Source organism: Amblyomma maculatum, chromosome 3 (assembly GCF_055883805.1).
Source record: "Amblyomma maculatum isolate TAMU_Amacu chromosome 3, ASM5588380v1, whole genome shotgun sequence".
Classification (NCBI taxonomy): domain Eukaryota; kingdom Metazoa; phylum Arthropoda; class Arachnida; order Ixodida; family Ixodidae; genus Amblyomma; species Amblyomma maculatum.
In genome coordinates, this window is record NC_139346.1 from 133,198,002 (window position 1) to 133,211,760 (window position 13,759).

General features: G+C 46.5%; 1 protein-coding gene across 1 annotated transcript in view; it reads left to right on the forward strand.

Moving 5' to 3' along the window:
* LOC146196082 (cytochrome P450 1A1-like) overlaps window positions 1–13,759 on the forward strand; it is a 42,318-nt gene that overhangs the window by 13,523 nt on the left and 15,036 nt on the right. Inside the window, exons 3-4 of the mRNA XM_084596326.1 lie at window positions 9,230–9,323; window positions 13,197–13,352. Of these exons, the coding sequence (XP_084452452.1) occupies window positions 9,230–9,323; window positions 13,197–13,352 (250 nt within the window). The remainder of the gene's footprint in view (window positions 1–9,229; window positions 9,324–13,196; window positions 13,353–13,759) is intronic.

Sequence of the window (13,759 nt, forward strand, 5' to 3'; positions counted from 1 at the left end):
TAGTCTGAGTGGCCTTGCAAGTAAAGCAGATTGCGCATACAACATTTGTTTATACTCTTGAGACTGTTTGAGCCGATGCGATAAAATGAAAAGCCACGTTCCACAGAAAATCCGGCGCCCGCTCTGTCGGCGGAAAGTCGGAAAAAACCTATCTGGTAAGAGGTGCCTTAGTTAGTGACATGGCCAGACACCTTTGGCGCAATGAGAACACATGACATGTTCAATGTGGCAGGAGCTGCCAAACCAAAGAGAGTCAATAAGATGAAGGGTGAAATGGGAATTATTGAAAGCGGGACCCTTAGATCCCAAGTCAGGCACACCAGACTCCTGTAGGGCCCGTTCGTACGGCTTCGGTAAAGAGGGGCTTTGTGTAGCTATGTGTAGGGTGCTATTTCATATAATGCGGTGGCTTAAAGCTGCATTCTAATAATATGCGACAGAGGCAGCAATTACGGGATGCGGTGAATAAACAGGTAGCAAAGTGCGGGCACTCTAACGAAGCTCCTCAAGGAGACTTAAGAACCCCATGTTTTGTTTATCACTACCATGGTTGTTGCTTAATTTATGCGATATTTGGTAATGGTTTTGAGGCGACATGTCAGTCGTGCAAGAGCCCGTTGCAGGAAATATGAGTCAACTGGGCCTGTTACAGGTTAATGAAAACCAAGGGCAATGCAGGCTTGATGTACCCCGCAAAGGAAGTAATCAAGCTTTGTCAGCTTACGAGCACCTTCATTAACAAGATGATGAAGTCTGAAGAGGTCAGTAGCCAGCTGTGTAAACTTTTGATTTCATCATTGTTTTCTCACTGTACACAGTACCTACAGCTAATCTATAAAAACATTGATCGTGCCCATGCTAAAGCGCTATGCAAGGTATTGTTAAGTTGCTGCCCCCACTGATAGCGAGCTGGGCTGGAAATGTCAACTCAACAATGGAGCGACGTTATTAAACCTCTTTCAAGAAAGGTTTTCCGTCTGCGATTGGTAATTTTCTTCCTTTTTTTGTTTGTGGCCATTAAATAAGCGTACTCGGCTGCTCGCTGAATCTCGGCTGCCGTAGCGCTCTGAAGCGTGAACATTCTTGTGATCGCAGCTAAGAGTTTCGCAACAGGAACACTCGATGCGCGTTCTTCCATTGAAAATTACGAACCAGCAAAATTGTATGGGGTTTCGAGCAGCCAATAAAAATAGTAATAAAACTTTCTGCGCATATAGGTAGCACCTTGAGACAGACCGGCTCTGTCAAGCGCGCTTACTTTTTCCGGTCATGCCAAATGTGGGAAGCCATGACGGACAGCGTTCTGGCGTACAAAGTTTAAGGTCTCCAACTGAGCTGAAGATCCCAGGTTATCATCTAGATTTAACCTAATAAACATGTTTATATTTCCACCGTAACATTTGTCACGATGAGATAGAAAGGTTGGTTACATGTCGCATTTTCACACAGGTTGCTCATAGTAGAACATTTTTTTATTGGATAGCGCTGGCAGCTTAAAACAGGTTGACATCAATTTGTGTATAAAAGCTGTATGCAGGAATGAGTAAATGGTATGAAAATGACACACGGAATTCGCGACATAGTTAATTAAGTGGTTATGCATTAGGCTACCATGGCAGCTGAACAACATCGAATTGTTCACAGCCGGGTCACATCTTCATGTGACAAACAATTGGATCCGAATGCAACCTCTCGGTAATGCGAGCTCTCCATTCGAGTGGCCTTGAACCAACGTCACTATACGTTTTTCGGGGTACACTCCAATATACATCCCTGCCGAGCAAGCGCTAAGTGCTGGCATGGTCACACTGGACACGACAGTATATACTAATTCGTGTTGCCAAATTGAGTGAAGCGGAGCTCTTATATCCTTAAAATAAAAGGCTTCTACCACGCCGACGCCTCCTTCAAAGCGCAGCCAGGCGCAGCCCTCCGCGCGCGGCTGTCCCCGAACGGTGGCGCCGCGGCGGTGGCGACTGGAAGTAGGCGCCTCCCGCCGGTTTCGGGCGACGTAGCAGGCCGCACCTAGTGCGCTTCCATCGAACGGCCGTGGCGGTACCAATGATGTGGCTTAATGCGAAAGAGACAGCGTGTGCTTTGTTTGTTAACGACCGCATTCTTACGTTCCAAAAATCCTGCTCCAATCATCGCATTCTGCCTTCTAAGAAAAAAAAAATCTCATTCCTGCGGCTATAAGCAATCTACGAAAAGAAAAAGGTATCTGAGAAATGTTGGCACGGAACGAATTCTTCTGAAGCTGTTGGCGCGGCATTACTGACGAAAACTCCCCCCTCCCCCTATCCTAGTTTAAACTTCCCTTACATAAGGGTGAAAAGTCACGGTTTCTCTGGAGAATTAAATAGGCTATCCTGCGTTTCTGGAAAATATTTTCAACTTTGAGTGTCGAGGTCGACGAATCTCCAAGAAATACGCTGCTTTTTCTGCCGAAGATACAAAAGCACAAAAGGCGCCGAGTTTGACGACATGATGAGCTACTAATCATGATATAGCGTACCTAATTGCTATTCACTTCCGCAGTCTTTGGTACCTTGATCCTGTCTAGGTAAACACGAAATTAATGGAATCCGCTCGATTGCAGTAGTTATCTCTCCAAACCTTCCTGCCATCGCACAGCGCTCACTGCAGCCGAACGGAAGTGTGAGACCCAACATGTTGCCGGAGAGACAAGTGTCTGCACCCTAACAACGGCGCTGGTCACCAAGGCACCTGATAGTCCTGCCACACAGCCATCTTTAAATGTTACTGAGCGCAAGCCTTGGTGATTTTAAATCGCAACCGAACTCGAAGGAATTTGGGTTCTTGAACCAATTGTCCATCTACTCGCGATTTGCTACACATTCCGTTTCAAATTTATGGAGTCAGTAGTCTGTCGATTAAAAAAAGGCAGCTCAGAACTGTAATGAAATCTCGAAGGCCTTGGAGCTACGGCGGCGTGCACTACTCTCAGACGCCGAGCGCTGGTAGCAATCAGCAATTCGGAATGAAATCAGAACAGTATAATTGGTTGAAAATTTATATACCGATTTCACATTATGCCGGTTATTTTAAAGGGAATACTCACGGCCCGGACTCTAAAGTGCCGCAGTAAGCGCAATGCCACTGTTGCCAGTGACAGAAAAAAACTACCAACACCAGTTTCCTGAAATGTACATGAAATCGCCATACAGCTTCTGCGAAACAACGACATTCACTTCAAGTCGTTACTAGTAATTTTAGTCATTTAAAATCAATTGTATTCGTTTTAAGTGGTCGTTAGACATATTTTCACGGAGGGACGAATACGAAGCAGTGAAAGGACAAAAAGGTGTGCGTGGTGAAAAGCGTGGAAGTGCTGTGCTGGACGGAACCAAGAATCCTAGACCATATATATTTAGAATCTACAATGTACCCTGGCCAATCCCTCGTAGTGGGTATGTGCCATTTTGTCTGGGCTCATCATCATCATCATCATCTCGTCTGGCGCGACCCCGCCCTGTGTGATGGCTTATTTCACCTCGTAACATCTTGCTGGAGGTTTGCTGGGTACGTCCTAATTAACAACGGATCAACCCGAGCCTCGTCGGCCTTCCACCTCAAGTGCCCGAGATGTTGCTGGACGGAGAAGCCCCACTTAGGCCTACACTCAGCGGTTCCTGACCTCATTATCGAGAGCCCAGCTCCTTCGCGGGAGCAGCTGGTGATGACGTGGACGAATGGCTCACCCACTACCAACGAGTGAGCCGCTATAACAAGTGGGCCAATAATAACTAACTGGCGAATGTCGTTTCCTCGCTCACGGATACGGCCCTCACATGGTATGAGAACCACGAGGGTACATTGACATGGCCTCGTTCCGTGGAAGAACTAGCAAAGTGATCCGGTGATTTCTCGGCGCAAAATAAGAGGGCTGAGTAGATATTGACTCATCAGGCTCAACTTCCTGGTGAGACTTGTACACAGTATATTGAGGCAGTGCTGAAACTCTACAAGGTCACCTCGGCTCGTATGTCCCAAGAGGACAAGGCGGGACATTTACTCAAGGGCTTCGCTGAGAACATCTACACGTTTATTATCAGTAAGTAAAGTCCGAACACAGTCGACGATGTCGTCGCGGCATTACCGAATATTTGAAAACTTCAAGATGCGCCGAATAATACCAAAGTTATTTTGCTTGGACACAGTGACAACAGTCACTGCCATGGAAACAACTTCTGAAGCCATTAATCTCGCCTCCACTATCCGCCGGATAGTTCGAAAATAATTGTCCGGCTCCCAAGTACTCCTTTGTGATCACGCATCCACATCCATGCAGCGATCGGGATAGTCGTTTTCCATCAACCAGTGAACTTTGGTGCGCACCACACGTCTAACTATCCTCGACCATATAACGCGCCGAGGTTGCACCAGGACCAACGGTACTATGAGCGGTCATCGCCAGTTCATGCCCAGAACGCACGGCGTGATGCCTTTTCAATGGATCCCGGCACCGATCAACGCTACCAGACACAGAACTTTGATCGTCCACCTATGGTTTGCTTACACTGTGGGAATCGATACGGGCCCCCAATGTTACCAGCGCGGACGGGATACCAGGGTGCATAGACTTTGAGTGCGTACTCATTTCCTTCAACAGAACTTCGGCACGCTACTCTTCGTTATTCGTCCCCGGCGTCAGGTCGGAGTGTCGCTCCTCCTCCCATGTTTCGCACGCGGCGATCTCCGTTCCTTCGTCGCTGACCCTCGTCACCTCATCCGGAAAACTAACCAGCGCGACCGATGGAGGCAATAGTTATGTGGTCGTTAGTGACATGTCTACGCTAGCCCTCGCTGATACCGGTGCAATTGTTTCAGTCGTTAGTATGAGATTAAATGGCTGATGGAACGGAAAGTGATTTTCAAGTGTGGTGCAACCTCAAAATTTTGTGGTGTGAGTGGCGAGCCGCTGCGTCCTCTTGAGTATGTGATCTTGAAGTTCAATTGGGTGGAGCCGTTTACCTAGCGGATTTCATTGCTATCCCTAGCTCTACTCATGACGTCATCTTAGGAATATACTTTTTAACGCTATGCGGAGCGACGGTCGATTGCGCAAGTAGTAAAGTTTATTTTGGGCGTATAAATTTGCCCGGCTTCATGGCTTGACACCAGAAAAGTACTTAGTATATCTCAGGATATCACTGCGTCATCGCGGGCTGCAGTGTGTGTTCCAGTGTTCAATGCCCTTGGCAAAGGTGAAATGTTTGAAGCGTTAGTGAAACCAAGTACATTCGACCTGCCTTAAGTGCAATGCTGTAGTGCCGCACAGTCTGGTGTCTGTGGTTAACTGCAGCGTGTGGTTGTGACCAGCTGATTCTTCATCTCAACCGGTCCTTTCACCAAGTGGCTTAAAACTTAACTTGCTTTGTATGAACCCGATGCGCCTCCAGCTGTGGCGTCGATCATCGCAGCCCTGACTTAACTCGTTCCAGCCTCCAGCGCTGAACGCACAATTCCGAGCATGATCAACAAAACACCGAGCACCACTCAATGTCGCTCATTTGTAGACATTGTGCTACAGAATTCAGTTGACTTCGACTTCTCCCAACCCCGTGGACCACCCTTTATTCCCAAGTCTCGTACCCACCACACTATCAATAACGGTTCGTCTCGCCCGATTTGTCTTATCGTGTGTGACCTTCCGAGCGCAAAGTAATCCCCGAGCAAGTCACAGAGATGCTTGAGAAGAAAGTCGATCAGGAATCGTCTAGCCCCTGGACTGCTCCCGTGATTCTTGTCCGTAAGAAAAACGGCATGTGGGATTTTGCATGGACTACCGCCGGTGCCATAGACTGCCCCTCCGGCACTTCTCATTTTTCCTGCGTCGATCTGCGATCCGGTTACTGGCAAATCCCGGTTCATCAGGCGAACAAAGGAAAAACGGCGTTGGTAATGCCGGATGGACTTTTTGAATTTCAATGTAATGCCATTTCGGTTTTGGAACGTGCCTGCGACGTTTGAGAGATTTATGGACACGGTATTGCGTGGCATGAAATGGGACATATGTCTGTGCTATCTTGATGACGTCGCAATTTATTATACAACGTTCGAAGAGCATAATGAGCGCTTAGCGCGCGTATTAGACTGCATAACGCCGGATTAGTCCTCAATTCCAAGAAGTGTCACTTTGGCGAGCGTCAAGCGTTGGTGCTCGACCATCTCGTTGATGAGGAGGGCGTGAGACGAGACCCTCAGAAAACAGCAGCTCTAGAGTGTTTCAAGCTCCCCGTACAGTCAAAGAAGTTCGCAGAATTTGCGGTTATGTTCCTATTCCCGGCGTTTTATTGACCGCTTTGTAGGTATCGCCGAGCCGCTGACGTGCCTTCTTCACAAAGGAGCTTCATCTGAATGGACTACCGAGTACGATGCCTCATTCAGCCAGCTGAAATTTCTACTCGCCTCACATCTCGTTCTCCGGCATTTCGACCCCCCCCCCCCCCCCGCACCACAAGGTCATTCTGATGCTAGTGGTGTTTGCATCAGCATTGCTTTAGTTCAGCGCAGAAATGATTAGGAGCAAGTTGTTGCATGTGCGATCCGCTCCCTCAGCTAGCCAGAGCGCAGCTATACCGTCACAAAACAAGAATGCCTTGCCGTGATCTTCGCTGTGCGGAGGCTCTGGTCGCACTTGTACGGGTACCTATTCAAGATTGTGACCGACCATCACTTCCTGTGCTGACTCGTCAAGCTTCGAGATCCATGCGCTCGCCTCGTGCGCTGGGTCCTCTGTCTCCAGGAGTATAACTTCTGTGTTGTCCACGCCGATGCAGACTGTCTCTCCCGAATGCCACTGCCATGAACAGAGTTTGATAGTGACAATATCGACCACTACATTTCCCCCATCGTCCCAGACATTTCTGATGTTGAGGTTTTAAGAGTGAGCAACGCGAAGATCCTACTCAACAGCCTTTTTTGATACCGCACGCAACCAAGGCGTTAAAGGCCCTTTCTGTATCCGCGATGGTCTCTTGTAGAAAAAGAACTACTCTCATGTAGGCCCACGATACCTGCTTGTTGTTCTAAAGGCTCTGTTCTCTTTTATTTCACGTGTGATGCATGACAACCCCGCATCCGAAAATCTGCGATGAAGTCGCACGCCTCGTCCCGTTCAAGAGCGGTTTTACTGACCGATGTATGCGTTCCGTGACAGAACAATATATGGCCAGCGGCACGCAGTGCCAGCGTTATAAATGCCATTCATCCGCTCCACGTGGCCTACTTCACCTTGCGGCGCCTCCCAGGAACCCGTTTGAGCAAGTTGGAATTGAGCTTCTTGGGCCTTTTCCCAAATCTCTAAACGGCAATCGGTAGATCGTGATATGGGCCGACTACCTTGCTCTCTATTGTGCAACAGCTGCTCTACCATCGGCTACCGCGCATCAAGTGTCGCTGTTCATTTTAAACTCGGTCCTCTAGTGGCATAGACCTCCACGAGCAGTAATCAGTGACTGAGGCCGCCCATTCACTGCAGATATCGTTGAGGAGCTGCTACGTCTATGCACAGACATCTACAAGCACTCAACATCATATCACCCACAGACAAACGGTTTGACTGAACGCATCAACAGGACACTGACCAACATACTTACCATGTATGTGGACTCGGAGCATAAGAACAGGGACACTATACTGCCCTACACAGGGGCACTATACTGCGCTACATGCTTTTTCAATACTGCAGCACAGGAAACTACTGGATAGAGTCCATCCTATATCTTGGATGCTCGTCCGCCATGCTACATCCTCGACATAATCCTGCCGTTCTACCGGTGAAAATCTATATGCCGCCGAGATACTGTCTGGCTGAAGGTCGTCGGATCTTGCTTGCGGGCGATGCATCACAAGAGCTTTTCAAGGATCGCTACGATGGCTGCCCCCGGCATATTACCTACGCTCCGGGCGATATGGTTTGCCTTTGGCGTCCAGTCCGGCGCCGCGGCTTGCATCAAAGGCTACCAGCCCACTATGATTGCCCTTATGTGGTCTTGGCCAGAATTAGTGACATCGCCTGTGAAATTGCACGCGTTTTCTCAACTGAACTGTCGCACGTCGCTCGCCTGAAGCCATGCCACTCTCGGGAGACAGCATAACTTGCCCAGCGGTCTTCAGCTGCGGGAAATTGTCACGGAGGAACGAAGACGAAGTAGTGGAAGGACAGAGGTGTGCGTGGTGAAAGTAGTAGAAAAAGCTGTGCTGAACGGGACCAAGATCTGCCTTCCAACGTCTGGTGCGACCCGGTCCTGTGGGAAGGCTTAATTCACCTCGTAACAATATTAATAATTTTCAGTCATTTTAGTAATTGCTACTCATTGCTGAGCATTTTTAGTAATGTCTAATCAATTGTACTTGCTACAATCATTTGACATATTGGGCATTACAATTCATAAGTATACTCATTTTAGCTATTATTACTCATTACTAAGCATTTTAGTCATTCTCATCAAGTATACTCGTTGCAATTCATCAGACATATGGCTAATTACAAGTCATTTGTAGTCATTATATAACCTGTACCAGTCTCTGTTGTAACCTTTATTAGTCACTGCCTACCACTATCAATTATTTATCATTCTTTAATCTCTATGCATGCGGCGGACACTTTGTGGTGACTTGACGCCCAGCCGACGCATTATGAGCCTATCTTTTTAACTTTTTTGAGGGTGAACTGTTCGGATGATTGCTTACATGCCTCCAAGTTTAATTGGGGTGATGGTGACGCCAGAAGACCTAAAAATGGGAGTATGGAATCTCTCGACGGTAATCGCGTTTGCCGTGTAGCAGTGGCATTATGTCCTCCAGCATATCAGCGTCATGGGGAAGCACCCGGAACCAGTGCCATCGCTGATGCGACACTTTTCTCTTGTTTCGTGCTTCGAAGTCCAGCAGTGTCCTGCTACTTCCAAAATTTGCTATTCAGCTGAATGTGATGCATTTTTCCGCGCTGAAGTTTACTGTCCGGGACGACTCAGAAGACTGAAAATAAAGTTGCAGAGACCCGTTCATAGCCTAAGCAGAACTCAAAGGCTGCGCTACTTGTGGTCTTTTGAAAAAAGAAATTATCTTTTGAATGCAAAATGGCGTTTAAAATGAAAGTTAAAATAAAAATACTTTTGAATGCCAGGTGGCATTACAGAAGTAAAGCGACACCCATGCTCTATAAGACATTTGAAATCAGACATCCTTTCTCACTTTGCAGGTACCTTGCAAAATCAAGGAGACCATGACATTCTCTTCGAAGATTACACGCCATGCTGGAAAGCGCTTCGAAAGGTGTTTCACATGGCTGTGAGGTAAGTAGTGACATAAAGCTACGTATTCGTTTTGTTCGTATTAGGAACGCAATAGAGACTCACCAAACTTACATTTCCCGCCGGTATAGTAAGTAAGCGGTAAAGACATTGCTCTGCACCCACTTTATCACGTGACTTCGTATTGCGTCGCTAGACAACGCCCCTTCTCAGTCCACAGGGCACTCATGACACGGGCAAGGCAGAGTCAAATTTAACTCCTATGTACAACTTGATATATGGATGTGCTACCAGAGACCCTCAGCGCTTCTACCTAATTGTCATGGAAGCTAGCCGGAAGAGTGATGTGGAGACAGAAGCAGCCGCTAGGTGCGCCACTCTCCGTATAATAGCGGGGTCATGGAATAGGGCGGGTCACGTATCAAACACCATGTCCCTTCTAAGACATTTAAGCACGGAGCATCGTGCAGAAGCTGCGGTGAATCTCAGGGTGAACATGAGGCTAAATTTCCGGGCTTATCTGTATGAATGGTTTGCAGCTAAACGCAAAGTAACGAACCTGCGGAATTTTCAGACTTTTGAAATTGCGGGGCAGCACCATGTGCGCTACTATGATTCAATTTCGCTGTCGCTCGAAAGTCGCGTTGCCTACGGTGCGTTAGAAAAAAACAAATTCGAGGACACTTTGGCGACTAAGTCATGAAAGGCGAAAGCCCGAGTGCTGCATTCTGCTACGCGACTGTTGCGCATGTAGCGATGAATTCTGCTACGAGTAAAGCGAGCGACTACTTTTTCATATTCTACGAGTGCATTTATTCAGTGAACACTGCTTGGCAGCGACGAGATCGCGCTCCTTGTATTTTCGCAGTTGTTCTACGTTTACTGTTGTGTGGTTGGTTTTACCGGGTGCGTGGTATTAATTAGTAAGTAATATTATCACTGATTAGTAATTATAATTATTGAGTAATTAGCTATAATTAATTCGCCTCTCATTGGTGATTATGTAGTAATTAGTGGGTAAATACTTAATTAGGCATTCATTAGAAATTATTCATTGATTGGCATATGTCCATAGGCATGCATTCGCGCGTATTGTGGTGGTGCTCTTGGTCGAGGCCTCCATGATGTCATCCCGTCTCGGCCAATCAAAGCCGCCGCCAAAGCGTGACACTTGCTGACGACAACATTCAGGCAATGTAGTCTTTCGCCTTAAAAATGTCAAGGTTTCATTTGTGCTCGCACGAACAATGAAGTGATGTGCTTTAGTTAAAGGGGTAAGGTAGACGGAAAAAAGCTGGTTTGGTCGTGCGCATTCCCATATCTATAAATGAGGATGCTCTATTCAACCGAGAAGCGGCCTGGAAACAAGCTTAGTTGGGTTAGGGACGCTCTTTCACCACGCCCTGGACGTGGGAAGCTTACGGGTGGATGTTGTTCACTCAGTGACCGTGATCGCAAGCGTGTACGTCTCTGGCCCATCTGAATATTAATTAGACCGGCGACATTTACATGCTCTGATGTTGCGGGGATTGATATGGGTGAGAACCACTTCAAGAATTCAGTTAGCCATATCATAGGAAGCTATGACCATATATTATAATCCATCCTAAATAGTTCCGCCGTGTCATGTGCAAGGAACCTATCGGTTGCATTGACTTAAGACGATAACACGGACTTTTTTTATTATGACGATTTTACTCGATATTTATTGGCACAGACATATTGGTGTAAAAGAGAGCGGAAAATCAAAATTTAGAAATTAATTTGTGCTACTAATTAACGGCTGCAAATGCTGCGGCAAAATACGAAGGCAGTCAGATAAGGCGTTACTGCTCGGTTTCATAAACCCATCGTCATTATTGAGCCCGGTGACTTTTCCACATCACAGTTAACTCGAAGTAGCAGAGATCGCACCTTCAAATTGCCTTCGACAGCTGAACTCGTTCTGCATGTCACCGCCGTATTAGGCATAAATAACAGGATTTATTGTTTTTGTTTGATTTCTCTAGCATGAGGCCCCATTTTTCGATCGTTCGCGCTGGTTGCCCGACGCGCCAGTGAAGGCTTTTTCTGCTTTTCCGGCGCTATATAATTGAACTGAAAGAGGGCAAAAATGTTTTGCATCCCAGTGGTGCAACTTACCTCGCTCGGACTAGAGAAATTGTTAAAATCACCAATAGAATGGTTTATTTACCTTTCACCTCCTGTCCACAGATAATGTTTCTTCGCCTAGCGCATTTATGTGCAGCGCTTACTGCATTACATTAAAAAAAAACAAAGGAGAACGCTTAAGCTTCGTCTTAAAAGTAGACATGAGAGAACCTTCAACACTCACTATTCAGAAAAGTCCGGAAGTCTTTAAACCGTTTTTTTTATTAGGTTATTTACCGCCTAAACAAATTTATTTCTGTAACATCAGTACACATCCCAGGCGCACATTAGTAAGTCGCATGATCATGCGTTCACTAGGTGCCCCACTAACGCGCTTGATGTCATCGACTCTTCTGGCCTATGAGTTGCTCGCTCACCTGGCGTGCAGAGGGCGCTAGTTCCAAATTCAATGGCGGCAAATTTATTTTAACGCAAAACCGCTCATACGTACACCGCCATCCAACCAAGACTCTCGTGCGATCTTGTTCGTGCCATCGCTCTGATTGGCTACGCTGCTTCGTGACATTACGACCACTTGGCCCCGCGTGGGTAATTCAGAGGTACAGCGACTCCAACTCGCGATTTTCCCTGACTGTTTTTTCAAGTTTGCCAGCTCAAAGAGAGAGAAAGTGAGAGTGATGCTGTCTATGACATTCCACTGACTGGCCATTACCTATTGTTGCACTTTCACTACAGGGGCGGTTAAAGCTCTGCAATGCGACGCGGCGGCTTCTAGATGACGCCATAAGTAGGGTTAAATTCGTGGCCTCTGCGATCATGCGCGCCTTTTCACCTGAGATGATTGCGGAAGCCATGGTAAAACAATAGCCATTTGACACGAGTGCTCCAAGACGGCGCCAAATGTACAGCTCAAACTACAGAACACCAGGCCCATAACAACATAAAGTTCATATCAGATAAGTATCATGTAGAAAACAGCAGTTACATCGATTTAAAACAAGACAAAAAGAAAGCCCCTACTTTCGCACTAAAACCGGTTTAAGCCAGGGCCAATATTTATTTGAATTAGTTTTATCTTTTGAAATACCACCATTACAGAAACAACCTCGCCAATGTTGGCTCTATTTGGACTCTCCTTCAATTCATTAGCTTTACCTGAATATGGGGTGTCTGAATTTCCCACGCGAAGTTATTTGTGGTTTAACGTCATGACCTTGCCGACCAATCAAGAGTTTTGCGACAGCCATAGGACGACTGCGACCTCGGGCTTTCAGCAGAATGAGATCTGCATGGCATAGTGTAAAAGTAAATACCAGTTAATGTGTTTTTACAAAAACAGAACACCGACCCGTCCCGAAAACTTAGTGCAACCTTCGTTTTTGATGGCGACTCTACTATATATAATCGCTTTCATGAAGAGAGTTGTAGGCGGCATGTTCTGAGTCACTCGGCAAATGTCAAAGTGTATATATTTGCTGAGAACCATTTGGTTACCTTCTTGGTACTAATGCGCAAGCACTGAATCGCCAAAGTACTTGAACACCCGGTTTCTCAAAGGCCTTTCACCTCTAATGACCTTTATCTCAAAGTTCCGATGAAAGAGAGAGGTTCTCCTCAATTAGCCCACTGTTAGCAAGCCGTTGCAGGCAGTAGCGAGCTAATATATATTTCGAATTACAATCACGTTTTCAAATTATTCAATTGATTTCTGAAAGTGGGCGTTAGCGTTACGACGCCATGGATTTCCCTTATACTGGGGCTTCCAATGCTTTCGAATTAAAATTATTGTTCTTGTGACCGCAGGAAGTATGCCATCAGCGAGGCCCTGGAGAGACTGTGCAGAGAGGTTGTCGATAACTACGTGGACTCCCTGATGAACGGCCCGCAGGTCATTAATTCTAGGGAGCCTTTCTACCGCATTCTCTACACGTTGATAGGAACCTCGGTCTACGGCACAAAGTACGAGCTATTCTTTCTTCTAATGGTGTGCAATAGCGTGATACTTATGCGGCTAGAACTATCACACCAGGTGTAATACATGTATGCGCAACTGAATGTTTCCTATTAAATATTGGCGGTAGCCATTTTATAAGTTATAGAAATTGCTGCGCGAGTACAAGGGCAGTACAGATTGTGAGAGACAAGGGATATATAACAGACTTTGAATGTTTATGAAAATTTCCATTAAACAGTGAAAAAATCCTGGAAGTAACCATGGAGTTGAACTAAAGAGCATCATCAAAGCACAAAGATTTATGCGAAGAAAATTAATGATAACAGGCAAGGAGCATCTGTTCACAATAGCCATAGATAGCCACTCGAAGCACCCAGGAAGCGCATCAATTTATTCCGCGCTGTGACCGTGA